Genomic DNA, 12,892 nt, shown 5'->3' on the forward strand with positions numbered 1-12,892 from the left:
TGCCACAGCAGTACGATAAGCCACACACGACTGAAGAGAAAAGCATTGGAACATGTTTTAGTAGTTGTCAATTCCAAACATTTAATAGAACATAGGTTCACTAGAGCAAGTCTGGAACCAAGATATTTTAGATCTTTAAAAAAAACAAACTTTAATGCACTTTTTTTTTTTCTTTTTTGCTTAAGCCAGGCATGAAAACCAGCTATCACAGCAACCAGACATTAAATAGTTCCCACAAAAATATTTAATTTCCACAGTATTTTCTTCCAATATCTTTAGTGAATTTTGTAGCAGAACTTTACAGGAGACAGTACTTAATGCAATATACAGAAAAACAGATTAGCTTTAACTTTTTGTTTTGTTAACTTCTCCCCCTGTTGAATTCTCCCGGTCACTTTGTAATTACTGCACAATCCTCCTTTTTACATGAACATTTCCAAGTGGAAAGTGGAATTTAAGAATGTTCAGCACTGCATCCCTTCCAGGATACAATGACTGGGGTAACTGGACACAAGTCCAACAAACTACTTAAGCATTTTACATACAATATATACATGGATAGCACATTCTGCAGTTTACTGAGGCTGGGACAACATCGACAATTCAGGGAAGAACTGCAGTACCAGTGACTAACGCAGAGCTTCCTATGTTAGAATGCCTGAAAAAAATTTCAAACATTTGAGTCACCACATGATTAACATCCACTGGTGGCACTATTATCATGTGTGATTTGCCTATATGGGTTCCAACACACAAAGTCTCTTGAATGTTCTGCAAAATGGTTACTTCCATGGCACCATAGCCTGATACTAACTTAGCAAGAGGAAAAGCAATTAAAGAGTCTTCATATGAAAAGCACATGTAAGTGAAAGTCTACACAAAGACAGCACATTCCCTGTGGCATCTGAGAGCTGTGACACCGCAGGTATCAGTGCTCTTTCACCTTTAAAGTGCTCAAAAGGGATCCCAAAGCTGAGAAGGTCCAAACCAGTGCCAAATTCCAAAAGAGTTTTGGAATGCTAACACTTGGCCTTTGAGAAACCATTCCCAGGGGCTTCAGTCCCTTAGTGCATCTGTCATTGTCACCCACCCCAGCAGAACAGGATAATATGGGAATTCGCCTACTACCTTGTACGTTTCAGTTACCATCTAATCTGAACTCCTGTGAAGAGATGTTTGTAATTCAAATTTCTGAGAACACTGAGGTCATGAAATTACCTGGTATGTACCCCGCCCCTCCTCGTTCAATCTAGTGTAGAAGCAGGTGGCAGTATGCATTCTGCCTGGATCATTTGTAAATCCGGGATGCTTAACTCTGTTTTGGAAGAGTTTGCAAGTTAACTAACTGTATAAAAATACAGTATAGCTGTAATATTGCTTTGAAAAGCATTTTTGCAAACTTTTGTTTCTGTACAGACTGGTAATAACATTACCAGATAATATAATACATATTTAAAATTAAAAAAAAAAAAAAGGAACTCTTTAATAAGTCTGAACACTAAAGTCTAAATAGCTTGTTTAAAACAAAACAGTGTGACCCAGGAAAATTTTGCTTGCATGGTTAAATTATAGCAGCATGGTTACTGGCTTCTCAAGGAAATTCTTGAATTCCGCAAGCCACTGTGCTCCAACTGCTCCATCTACAACACGATGATCACAGCTAAGTGTAACGGACATCACACTGGCCACATCAAATCTGGAAAAAAAGAAAAAAAGAAAGTTAACACAATCCTCTGCAAATCACTGCCAAAGCAGCTATATCTCACACAGGACACTTGAATTATAATCCACCCCTTGAGCATTCCTTAAATATAAAATTAAGCAAGTAGTTAAACAGGAACAGATGGCTAAACTGTTGTGTATCCCTTATGCTTTTCCATACCTTATTCCCCAACCCACCCCCTTCAAAGAAAGGGCCAGCCTTTCCTTAACTTGCAAGGAAGTTGCAAGAATAAACATATGGCAGGTCATTCATCCGTCACTGCAACAGGATCACACAAACATCAGGAGAAACATATATCTCCCTATTCTTCTTCAGAAGGTGCTGAAAGCAGCATGTCAACAAGTAATAACTATTTTTAAAAAATCTGTCTAGGGGAAGTGTTAGAAAACTAGCCATTATTTCAGAGTTTTAATTCAGAAGCTCAGTGCATGCAGAACCAGATGAATACTGACCCTTTCTCATTATCAGCCGGCACTAGCCTTTTCTCTGAGGAGCCAACTGCGAGGATGCAGGCTTGAGGTGGATTGATTATGGCAGAGAAATTCTTAATCCCATACATTCCTAAATTGGAAATCGTGAAAGTGCCACCCTACAAGACAAACACATTCATAGAAAACTCAGAAAAGCTGTTTCAAGTGGAATATTAATGAACACAGCTGACACGTCACGAAACAGACTGCTCATTCTGAAGAGGGACAGAAGACAAGGGCGGCAGTTATTACTAGCAGCTGGAGTTCCTCACCTGGAATTCATGTGGCTGAAGTTTACCTTCTCGGGCTTTAGTGGCCAAAGAAACCACGTCCTTACTGATGGAAGCCAGGCCCTTTATATGTGCGTTAAACACAATAGGTGTTATAAGGCCTGCAGGAGTACTCACTGCAACGCTAACGTCCACTACGTGATTTCTGCAAGACACAACAGAGATGCCAGTTACTCTAGCAAGACACAAGGAATTTCAGGTGTTAAGACAACTCTAAGTTAATATTTGTTCTGCAACAACCGTTTCACCTCACACTAGCCTCAGACACAAGATTGTTGGCACTTTAATTAAACCCCCTCAACTGTTGCATTATACCTGATCCCCTCCCTCCTCAAAATCCCGCCAGAAGATCTGCTACTCTGCCATCAACTCTCTACTGAACAAATAAAGTTTCTGGCTTCGACCGTACCATAAACTTACTGCCTAATAACTGTGTCCATCCATGAAGAATTTGCCTCAGGCACCTTCAAGCACGCCAGAGCTGAAGCTTTAATTATGAAGTCATTGACTGAAAGCTTAATGTTATCCGAGACCTCCTGCAAAGGAAGAGATTTGAGGTGTCAGTTTATCCCTTACGTGTTAAATAATTTGGGTAGTCACTGCCACGCAGCCTTGCTTAGAGAAAATGAGAGAAAACAATCACACTACCTGTAAGTGTTAATATTTGAAGTGCAGATAAGTGAAGATAATTTAGGAGGTGAATATATATCCTTCATAATCTAAGAAGGCACATTTTTTATGTCTGTTTTTCCCCAAACTTGGCTTAGAATTAACTTTTTATTTTTTTTTTTTTACCCTCAAGCAGGGTACTATGTGGCCTTCTTAGGGAAATTAGATATTAGCACACAGTACCTCGGCAAAAAATCTCATTCTGTCACTGACAGTCCAGAACTGATGCACAACAGCTAGAAAAGGCACTGAAAAGAGTATTTTTTCCAACCCAAACTGGCATATCACCAAAAAGCAGGGTGGGCAAACCTGTGAGAGAATGCAGTTTCCCCCCAACCCCCCAAATACTTGACCTGATTGAGTTCTTTCCTTAGCACCAGTACTTCTCCCATGTTCACATCGATAGAAAGGTAGTAGTGAGGTATTGTTTGTTTAGATTGCATCAGTCGTTGAGCAATGACCTGAGGGTACACAACAGGAACAACAAAAATAAATGATTTCAGAAAATTTATGATCGCAAATAATGACGTCAGGGAAGTAAAATCTCCTCACCCTCCGAATGTTGCTGATAGGGATATCTGTGAAGGTCCCCACTGGTGCTGCTGCGACTGCAGCAGCCGCAGGTACTGCTTCTGCTGCTGGAGCCTGCAACCAGAGCAAGACAGCACAGTTCACAGGACTCATCAAACGCCAACCGCAGAGTAGTTCAGTAGGTAGGAGAAGAGCTGAAGCCATGCTGCCTCTTCCTTGTGAGCAGCAGATATTTCCACTCTCTAGCCCCACCTCTCTGATCTCCAACTAGGTTCATTATAAGCCCTACAATTGATTATTAAATCACACATTAAATATTACACACTGCTCTGAAGTTCACAAAGTGCTAAGTCCTGCTAGATGATGGTTCCACATCCCATTCTTACAGATCTCAGGTCTACTCACTGGAGCAACCTTTGGCGGCACAAACGATTCCACATCTTTCTTTGTGATTCTACCCTCTGGTCCAGTACCTAAAAGCGTCAAAGGAAAACGTAAGAGGATTTCAATTAGTTGCAACAGGGCATCACGAAGCTCTGTTCAACAGAGATGTAAGTCACTAACAGTCCCTGGTGGGGAAAGCTGCACCGTGAGGATCATCCTGATAGGGAGAAAAGAACAGAACAGGCAAGAACGTACCTGGAGGAACTGATACCTGACAGAGAGAACAAGGAAGGCAAAGGGCACCTTACCTTTCACTTGGGCAAGGTCAATTCCTTTTTCTGCCGCCAGTTTCTTTGCCAGAGGACTAACGAGGACCCTCCCTTTCCGGGGAGGTGGCCCAGCTGCGGGGACTACTGGAGTGGAAGGAACAGCAGGCTGGGGAGGAGGAGCAGTTGCAGCAGGAGTTGCCACCTTAACAGAAGAATCAGAGCCATTAGCTTTGTGATTATTTTGTGAACACCTTGGAGGTTTCACTTCAGTGCAATAAAAGAACAGGACCATCTAATTACCAGTCAAGGGAATAAGAAGAGTAAGCTCTAACCTGAAAGTACTCAGAGAAGTTTCACATCACCAGAAATTAAATCAGAAGCTTTCCTGTGCAGAATGCCAACTAAACTGTTGAATTACACCTCAAAATGGTGAAATAAGTAATTTATAGTCCCAATTTTCAGGAAGGAACTGGTACAAGGAACAGGCTGGAGAAGAGACCATAACAAATAATAACCTGCTCCAGTTTTCAGAGGGCAAAGTAGAGACCTCAGAAGCGATCTCTTCTGAATGCATGTGTTAGCCTGGCACTCAGGGGATTATAGACATTATTACTGGAGTCAGGGCTTCTCACAGTCAAACCAGCAGAACAGTTTAGATCCAACCAGAAACTCTTTACAGTGCCCATAACTTCTCTCCCTGGCTAAGAAAGGCCCTTACTGGTGGAGGCGGAGGAGGAGGAGGAGGAACTTGCGCCTTCATGTCAGCTACTGCAGTCTCTTGGTAGTCAGCAAAGGCTGGAATATCAGACTCCTTCTCCACAATGATGCAGAGGGTTGTTCCTAATGGCACGTCTCTTGTTCCTTCAGGCACCAAGATTTTTGCCAAGTAGCCTTCCTCCTGCACTTCAAAGCCTGAAAGGGAAAGAGCATGAAAAGCAGCATGAAAGGTAACAAAACTTTTTTTCAGTGCCCCACATCTTCATGTCATGAGCAGCCGGAGGAGAACAGGTAAAAGAGGCTACTCTGGATCCTCCCTTTTTAAGGGGGCACCATCCATTCTTGGCTTTGGAGTTGACTCACCTATTGTGGCTTTGTCTGTCTCAATTTCTGCCAGTAAGTCTCCCTCGTTCAGTTTCTCCCCGACTTTCTTCTCCCATCTCTGCACCGTGCCCATTGTCATGGTAGGTGACAGGGCAGGGAGAGTGACCTGTGAAGCCAGAGAACACAAGCGCATCACATTCTGGTAATGCAAAAGGAACGGGAACACGATTGTAACTCCTGACCAAATGATGTCAGCCTAAAGGAGCAGCCAACCTTTAATGCACTCTCAGATCTGACTCCACTACAGCACAGCACAGTCACGTGCTGTATCTCTAGTTTGGCTTCTTTTATCAAGGAAAGAAAGCAAGCAATAGAAAAAAAAAGAAGAAATCTATATATCAAAGTCATTTGTAACACCATCCCATCGGGAGTCCAAAGAGACTGAAAGGAAGGCTGAAGCAAGCTGCTTTGTCTTTGACAAACACATTTGGCCCCTGTAAAAGCTATACAAACTTGTCCTCCAGTAAGCATTTAAAGGTGCTGTAGGTTTACATGAGCATTTTGCAGTGCAACAAACATGGCACATGTAATTACAGCTTTGGAGAACTGGACAGGTAAGGCAAGCAGAGGAAATCAAGTTAAGTAGCTGAAATTCAAGTCAGCTCGAGAAGCCTTGAATTAGTTCCACATGCAACTGCTGATTTTTCGTAACGTCTCAGACAAATGAACTTCCACGTCTCAACTGTGTAACTAGGTCAATATTTTCAAGTTTTCTATTTCAGAGGAATGTCACAGAAATGCCGTTACCAAGTGCTCAGATGCAGCAATGGACGTACACCTCAGCATCTAAGCAAACAGATTATCCACAAATATATCATTTTCAGTCACTCAAAATCACATCTGGTGTGTTCATTGGAGTATCAGAGAACGGAGTTCTGCTCCAAGACCCGAGCAGGGCCTTCAGAGCATATTCACATGTAGTACGAGGTTTGTATACACCAGAACTGTTCAACTCAGACAAATGTAACTTTTTCTAGCCTGCACAATAATCCTGGAGAAATAAGTCTCTCCTACAGGCAGCTGGGATGCTAAAACAATTTTCAGAAAAAAAAAAAAAAACACAACACTTTCTGGGACCTCCCCAAACACCTGCTTAAAGCATGCAACAATTCAAGTGGTTTGCACTCCTGCACTTACAGCTCATAACCTCCCACTCCTGACAGCGTTTATGACAAAGTCCCCTAGAGCTGGCAACGCCAAAGACAGACAGAGCGCAACAAACCTTGCATCAGCAGCAATGCTCTCTTACCTGCATGTGAGGAGGGTAAGAGCTGCCAGGAGCCTGAGGAGAAGGCTGAGGTGGGGCTGAGGGAGCTGCGGCTGGAGGGGGAGGCACTGAGGCTGCAGGGGGCACAGACGCTGCAGTATCCAGAGTGTAGTTTTTAAAGGCATCAACATGTTCAGGCCTAGAAAAAAAAACAAACACAAAAAAAAACAAACACAAAAAACACAATGGTAAAACCAGTCTGGTGACTGTCCCTTAACCTTTCACACAGGGCAGCCAAGAAGTCCCAAGAGAGAAAATTCAACTCAAGAGTTAGCAAAATACCTACTTTTCTACTGTGATACATATTATGGCCCCAATAGGAACATCTCTTGTTCCTTCTGGCACCAGGATCTTGGCCAAGTAGCATTCCTCCAGGCTCTCAAAGCCAACTGTTGCTTTGTCTGTCTCCACCTTTGAAAAAGAACAGGATACTGTTAGAGCAAAACAGAGAACTAGTGAGCTCAGAGCCCTGCAGTCTGACAGCGTAGGGTCGTAACGCCTGCAGTCCTGGCAAAATCACCCTGTCCCACCAGCTCTGGGAAAGCGTGGTCTCAAACACAGTAAGCGCTCCTCTCGCTCAGAGAGACAAAAAGCAGCAACCAACTCCGTAAAGCTGCCGGTCGCTCGTTCCCAGCAGCGTCTCCAAAAAGCGGGTTCAGGTGAGGGCAGCCGGGGACAGAACCCAGAGCGCGCAAGTTGCCCAGTAAAAATGCAGCACAGCTTCTGCCCTCAGAATACCTCTGCAATGAGCTCTCCTTCACCGATCCTGTCACCTTCCTTCTTCTCCCAGCGCGCGATGGTGCCCATCTGCATCGTGGGGGACAGCGCCGGCAGGGCCACCTGCGAGGAAAAGGGAAGCGTTACAACCTGCGCAGCCCTGCCCGTAGGGACCCCGCTCACAGGGCAGGGACAGGTCACTGAGGACAGGCTGTCTGCAACCCCTGGCGGGTCAGGACTGCCTCCAGCCTGCAGGAAAGATCCCAACACCGAGGTGCCAGGGGAGCAGGTGCAGCAGGGAACCCAGAATACAGGGAAAAGGGGATAATGGTGAGGGGGGAAGCCGATGGTGGTACCAGGGTCTGGTGCGCGGCAGTTCCAGGGCCTGGCGTGCAGGGGTGGGGAATGAAGGAGAGGCTCTGGGCCAGGGGGAAGCACAGAGGTTTGGGAGCTGAGGGACTGGGAGAGAGCCTGGCGTCCTCTGGGGCGAGGAGGGCTGCCTGCTGGGGGGCCGCAGCTGGGAAGGGAAGGGAGAAAGGGAAGGGAAGGAAAAAAGGGAAGGGATAAAGGGAAGGGAAGGAATGAAAGGAAGGGAAGGGAAGGGAGAAGGGGAAGGGAGAAGGGGAAGGGAAAGAAGGAGGGGAAGGGAAAGGAAGGAAGGGAACGGCGGAAAGGAAGGAAAGGAGAAGGAAGGAAGGGGAAGGGGAAGGGAAGGTCGCGGGGCCGCCTCTCACCTTCTGGTGTGCCGGCAGGCTGCAGCAGCGGCTGGGGACGACCCGGGGCCCGGCTGCGGGCAGGAGCCCCCGGGGCCTGCGGGCGGGGCCGCCCAGCGCCGGGCCGCGTCCCGGAGCCCCCGCCCGGGCCCCCACGGCCACGCCGGGGCCGACGGCGGCGGCGCTGAGCGCTCGGCAGCCCCGCGCCAGGCCGGCGGCCGGGACGAGGCGTCGGGCCACCGCCCGCCACATGGAGCCGGAGCTGGAGCCGGGGCCCCGGCGCTCGGTGACCTCCCGCTGCGGGCACGGCCCGGCTCGGCTCGGCGCGGCACGGCGCGGCACGGCACGGCACGGAGCGGCGCGGCACTGCCGCAAAGCGCCGCGGGGCGGGGCCGCCGCGGAATGGCGGCCGGGCTCGGCCCAGGCCTGGGGCGGGGGGGGGCGGCTGAGGGCGAGAGGGGCCCCGAAGGACGTGCGCTGAGGGAACTGGGGCTGTCAGCGCGCCGTGTACACCCTGAGGTGTGTAATCCTCAGGGTAGCGGGAGGTACTCGGGTTTCAGCTTAGTAAAATTCCCATTTACCCTCCACCACTATCCTCGTCCTCACCCCCAGCCCCTCATCCCACACACCTCACCGAATAAACCCATGGAAACTTTACTTCTTTTTTTTCGGGACCAGTATGAAGCTAGCCCTAAAACAGGCCCTGTTCCTCTCAGTGATTTATACACACCTTTTCACAGCTATCTTTCCCTGTGCAAGCACTGAACAGGCTCAGTTTGCAAACCCCGCTTTATTGAGATGAGGGCTTGGTCCGCTAAAACCAACGTTTATCCATCTGGGATGTCAGGATCTTAGGTACACAGATAAGGTTTTCACTTTCCTTGAGGACATGCCTGAGAACCACCCTCCGTTTCAAATGATGAATGCAAACTCTATGTAGAGTTTCTATGAAAATATAATTTTACACGTACCATGTGTTACACAGCCAAGTTACAAGTATAGGAGCAGGAAAGTAACTTTGAAGAGAGTTGGGTAGAAATAAACATTCAACACAGCAAAAATGCAAGTCCTGGGTATGATATTAAGAGCATATTCCCAGAATAAATTCACTGCAGTCAGTGTTAGAGTAGCAACAGCTTTTGGTTTTATCAGCAAAACCCATCCAGTCCAAGGACTTGCCATCCAATACCTCTTATCCCGGTTTCTTACCTGCTGCAGACCCCTTCCTGTAAATCACAGAAGGTAAAGCATCTGGTGAAGGCTGCGGTGTCACTGCAGGAACAAAGCTGAATCCAAACAGCTCCCCAAAGCGGTACTTTTGGGAGTGAACGAGGCAAAGCGGGGCCTTCAGCTTCAGTGCCAGCACTGCTAGCAGTCCCACCTCTGCTATCACCGAGGGAGCTGCACATAGGGACCCCAAGAACAAAGCACTGCTACCCGTCCTGTCTCAGGGAACATCGTTTGCATCTTAGCTTACATATGACATTAACGCTGATGATAGGTTTGTTGCTGACAACCCCAAAAAGCAAGTCTTGTCCAGTCTTGCTCCTCAGATACAGCCCAGTGCTGCTCTGGAGAGCACATTGCTGAAAGGCTGTCAGATCTGGTTCAGTCTTTGACTCATGGGTAGGAAGGGCAGTAAGCATATTAAACGTGCCCATGATTAGCTGCCTGAACTGGCCTAAGAACAAGGCTGAGGCTCCTAACTGTCTCCTGTATCAGCTAACATCTGTTTTATTTTCTAGGAGAAAATTGGATGCCTACTGGACAAGGCTAAATTGAACCAGAAGCTCTGATCATATGAACAGCCTTCCGTGTCTTCAGTGCTCCAAAACCAAGCAGTAGTACTGAACTGGCAACTACAGAATGTCTCCATAAAATTCTACTCTGGGTGTGTGGCTCTTGCTGAAATAAAATTGAGAAGCAAAACTTGAAGCAACATTTGAGGAAAAAATTGCAATCGAAATACAACAATTGATTTCAGTATAACAACCCCATGCTCTCTTTAACAACCTACTAAAGATCATGCAACACTGAAACAAGTTCCAGGGAGAAAGAAAATCTGTTTTTTCCAAGAGATGTGTCCCGTCCGCCCCCCCGCAGCCACTGATGAACTTGTCCATTGACGAGCTGTCCCACTGACACTGGCTGCTTGCTGTCTGCGAGGAAAGTCACCATAACGAACTGTAGGGCACCGCAGGCATGTTGTGGTGTGCCAGTGTGGCACAGGGCCAGGTAAAAGCCTTGAGCTCTTTCCTGGACAGTGAAGCAGTGTGGAAGGAAATAGCATTGTTACTGCCTGTACAAGCTGGCAGCATATAAAACCCAGTAGGAACTAGCTGGAGTTCCATAGTAAAATAAGATCAAGCCCAGTGTTGTGTGAACAAGAGACCATACAAAACATCTCAGCATCCACTAGAAAGTGAGTAAAACACAGTATAATGCGTGCAGAAATATACAGAAAGCACTTGCACTGGTATAAAAATATCCACAGTCCTCAGACAATGTAAACTGGTACAAAATAATTCCAAACAGTAACATATTTACAAAAGGACATGTTAATATAAAACAGTAAAACCAGGGTCACCCTCTCCCAGCCTCATCCAAAGCACAGACACGTGGGTAGTCCATGAAAGGGCCACATGCACCGAGAATGAGCAGAACCTTGACTTGCCATTTGACCTTTTAAGTCAACAGTGTCTGCCGCAGACCAGAGCCAGTGCTGTGCGAGTACAGCTGACCGGCAGCAGAAGGACAGAGGCAGGCAATGCAGGGGGAAAGAAACAAACAGAACAAACAAACAAAAACAGAACACAAAAACCACAAGCCTCAGGGATTTTCAGGGCGCGCACCCTCCCAGCCAGCCATCTATTTCCTGCTCCTTCAGAAACCCCAGGAGCAGGCCTACCAAGGAACGGATGGTGCTGCTGATAGGATTTATCCCACCGGTGTGGTTATGTTTGGTGGTCCTGGCAATCAGTGGACAGCAGCACAGAGGTGCCTGTGCACAGGAGGTGACAATCAGTCCACTGTGCTGACAGAGGAGACGGCAGGAGTGCAAAGAGAGGGGCTCAACAAGGAGGGGGGCTGTAAGTACCTCGGGGAAGCAGCTGATTCCAGCTCCTGCCTCCCCAAATGAAATCCTTCAGCAGAAAAGCAAGCACCAAGATCCCACAGTCCCCATGGCAACAAAGCAAACCCAGAGGACCTCAGAAGTGAGTACAGCTTTGGAAGGCAAGGGGGAGAAGCAGGGCTAGGAAGTGGAAGCCTAAATTTTGGGAAAAAGGAAGCTTTGCCGGGCTGGTGATCTTTGCTTCAGATCATGCAGAAAACCTTCAGAAGACTGTCTTCCTTCCCCAGGTCACACTTCTATACTCAGTCTGGACTTTCCACGAAGTTCCCTCTGCTCCTGCAGCACATGCAAGTCCGAGACCAAAGTTGGTCAAACCTTCTGCTCGCATACTCCAGCGGCTTCTTCCGACTCAAAGGCAAAGCTTCACATTTTTGCCATCAGTGCAGACTTATGCAATACTGTGTACAACAAACGAGACTTGAAACGCCCAGATCACAGGCTGCAGCACATACTGCAGGAATGGAGAAGCAGGGGAAAGGAGAAATGCATCGTTAAGGCCTTCAGGGTTCTGTTGATAGGACAAAGCAAGGTGTTTCTTTCCCACAGACAATCATTTCAGTCCCACAACGCTGTCTGTATTTGGCCACAGAAAGTCAGGCATCCACGCCAGGCATCCATGCACACAACATGCATCACCCGTTGCTTGCAGAGAAACCCTTTCTTTTGGCAGCTTGAATTGGACTCCTTCCAGCACGCATGCTTTTTGGTCATTCTCCGAGCTCAGCAGCCAGTTACAGGTTTCCATAGTGACAAGACCTAAAAGCTTGATTAATTCTCCCCGTGGTCTTCTTCCACCCAGGCCACAATTTTCCCCTCCCAGCCAGGAATGATGTCATCATCATGGAATACCTGTGAGAAAAGAGTCCAGTCATGTCTGGAGCCTGGACACCGCTCCAGGATGTGTGCATAGCTTAAGAGGCAGGCATCGAGCAAGAGAGCCTAGCTAGGATTTTACTGCGCAGTTCACTGAACATACTCCTCATCCATCACTGACATGCATCTCATTGGTATTTTCAGGTTTTTAAGTTAAAAAAACAAATTAGGCTCCTTCTTCAACTGGTAACAGTCAAGATTTTTGGCTTTTTATTCTTTGACAGGAAAGGTAAAATAAAGACAGGAAACATGCCTTTTCTAATCTATCGGACTACAAACCCCAGCTGTTTCTGCAGAACTAGTCAGCTGACTGCTCCCAGAGAGGGTATCCCCTTGCACTTGTCTTCATCAATTTGTGAAACAGGAAACATTCCAATAACCTTTAACGGATCCAGTACACACCAACACCAGCCTGAGCTCAAGCAGGGCTACAATGCAGTACACAAAGGAAGAGATGCCACAAACACTGTTACCTCTGAAAAACCTTGAAAATAAAGTAGGAGAATGTTTTCTGAATAAAACACATTGGCCTAACGCATATCTCATTGCAGCAGGTTTCATAAAAACACTTAAAGAGCTACAAGTGTAGCCTGGGTTTTGCCCAGCGTCCTCTGAGCTGTGTCACAGACGGCTTTTGGCAATAGCCTTTGCCCAAGGGGCTCTGCAAACGCCAGGCAGCTGCAATCAGATTCATATCATTGTCCTGGCTGGAGATAAAAATATCCCATTTTAGCTCCTTAGAAGAGGAGCTT

General features: G+C 46.9%; 2 protein-coding genes across 8 annotated transcripts in view; both read right to left on the reverse strand.

The window, feature by feature from the left end:
* Positions 1–55: 55 nt before the first annotated feature.
* On the reverse strand, positions 56–8,457 carry DLAT (dihydrolipoamide S-acetyltransferase). Its single transcript, XM_080567731.1, has 14 exons — positions 8,156–8,457; positions 7,443–7,544; positions 6,991–7,115; positions 6,687–6,843; positions 5,417–5,543; positions 5,055–5,248; positions 4,376–4,538; positions 4,089–4,156; positions 3,705–3,797; positions 3,506–3,613; positions 2,904–3,019; positions 2,466–2,628; positions 2,176–2,312; positions 56–1,696 (listed from the first exon to the last, which is right to left on the reverse strand). Exons 1-14 carry the CDS (start codon positions 8,384–8,386, stop codon positions 1,567–1,569), a joined length of 1,914 nt encoding a protein of 637 aa, XP_080423857.1. The 5' UTR covers positions 8,387–8,457; the 3' UTR covers positions 56–1,566.
* Positions 8,458–9,071: 614 nt separating this feature from the next.
* The window catches only part of DIXDC1 (DIX domain containing 1), a 41,017-nt gene continuing 37,196 nt past the window's right edge, over positions 9,072–12,892 (reverse strand). For all 7 annotated transcript variants that reach the window (XM_080567722.1, XM_080567720.1, XM_080567721.1 and 4 more), the window contains one exon: positions 9,072–12,116. In XM_080567722.1, the coding sequence (XP_080423848.1) occupies positions 12,036–12,116 (81 nt within the window). In that variant the 3' untranslated portion in view covers positions 9,072–12,035. The remainder of the gene's footprint in view (positions 12,117–12,892) is intronic.

This window comes from Anser brachyrhynchus (genome assembly GCF_964034855.1).
Source record: "Anser brachyrhynchus genome assembly, chromosome: 25".
Taxonomy (NCBI): Eukaryota; Metazoa; Chordata; class Aves; order Anseriformes; family Anatidae; genus Anser; species Anser brachyrhynchus.

What these genes read in the sequence shown, in the direction of transcription:
- DLAT (XM_080567731.1), bottom strand. Translation starts at nt 8,386, where the DNA reads ATGTGGCGGGCGGTGGCCCGACGCCTCGTCCCGGCCGCCGGCCTGGCG. An exon ending in AAGGAGAGCTCATTGCAGAG is followed by an intron (nt 7,116 to 7,442) that starts GTATTCTGAGGG and finishes TCTTTTTCAAAG; the next exon opens with GTGGAGACAGACAAAGCAAC. An exon ending in ATGGACACAGTTATTAGGCA is followed by an intron (nt 2,629 to 2,903) that starts GTAAGTTTATGG and finishes TGTGTCTTGCAG; the next exon opens with AAATCACGTAGTGGACGTTA.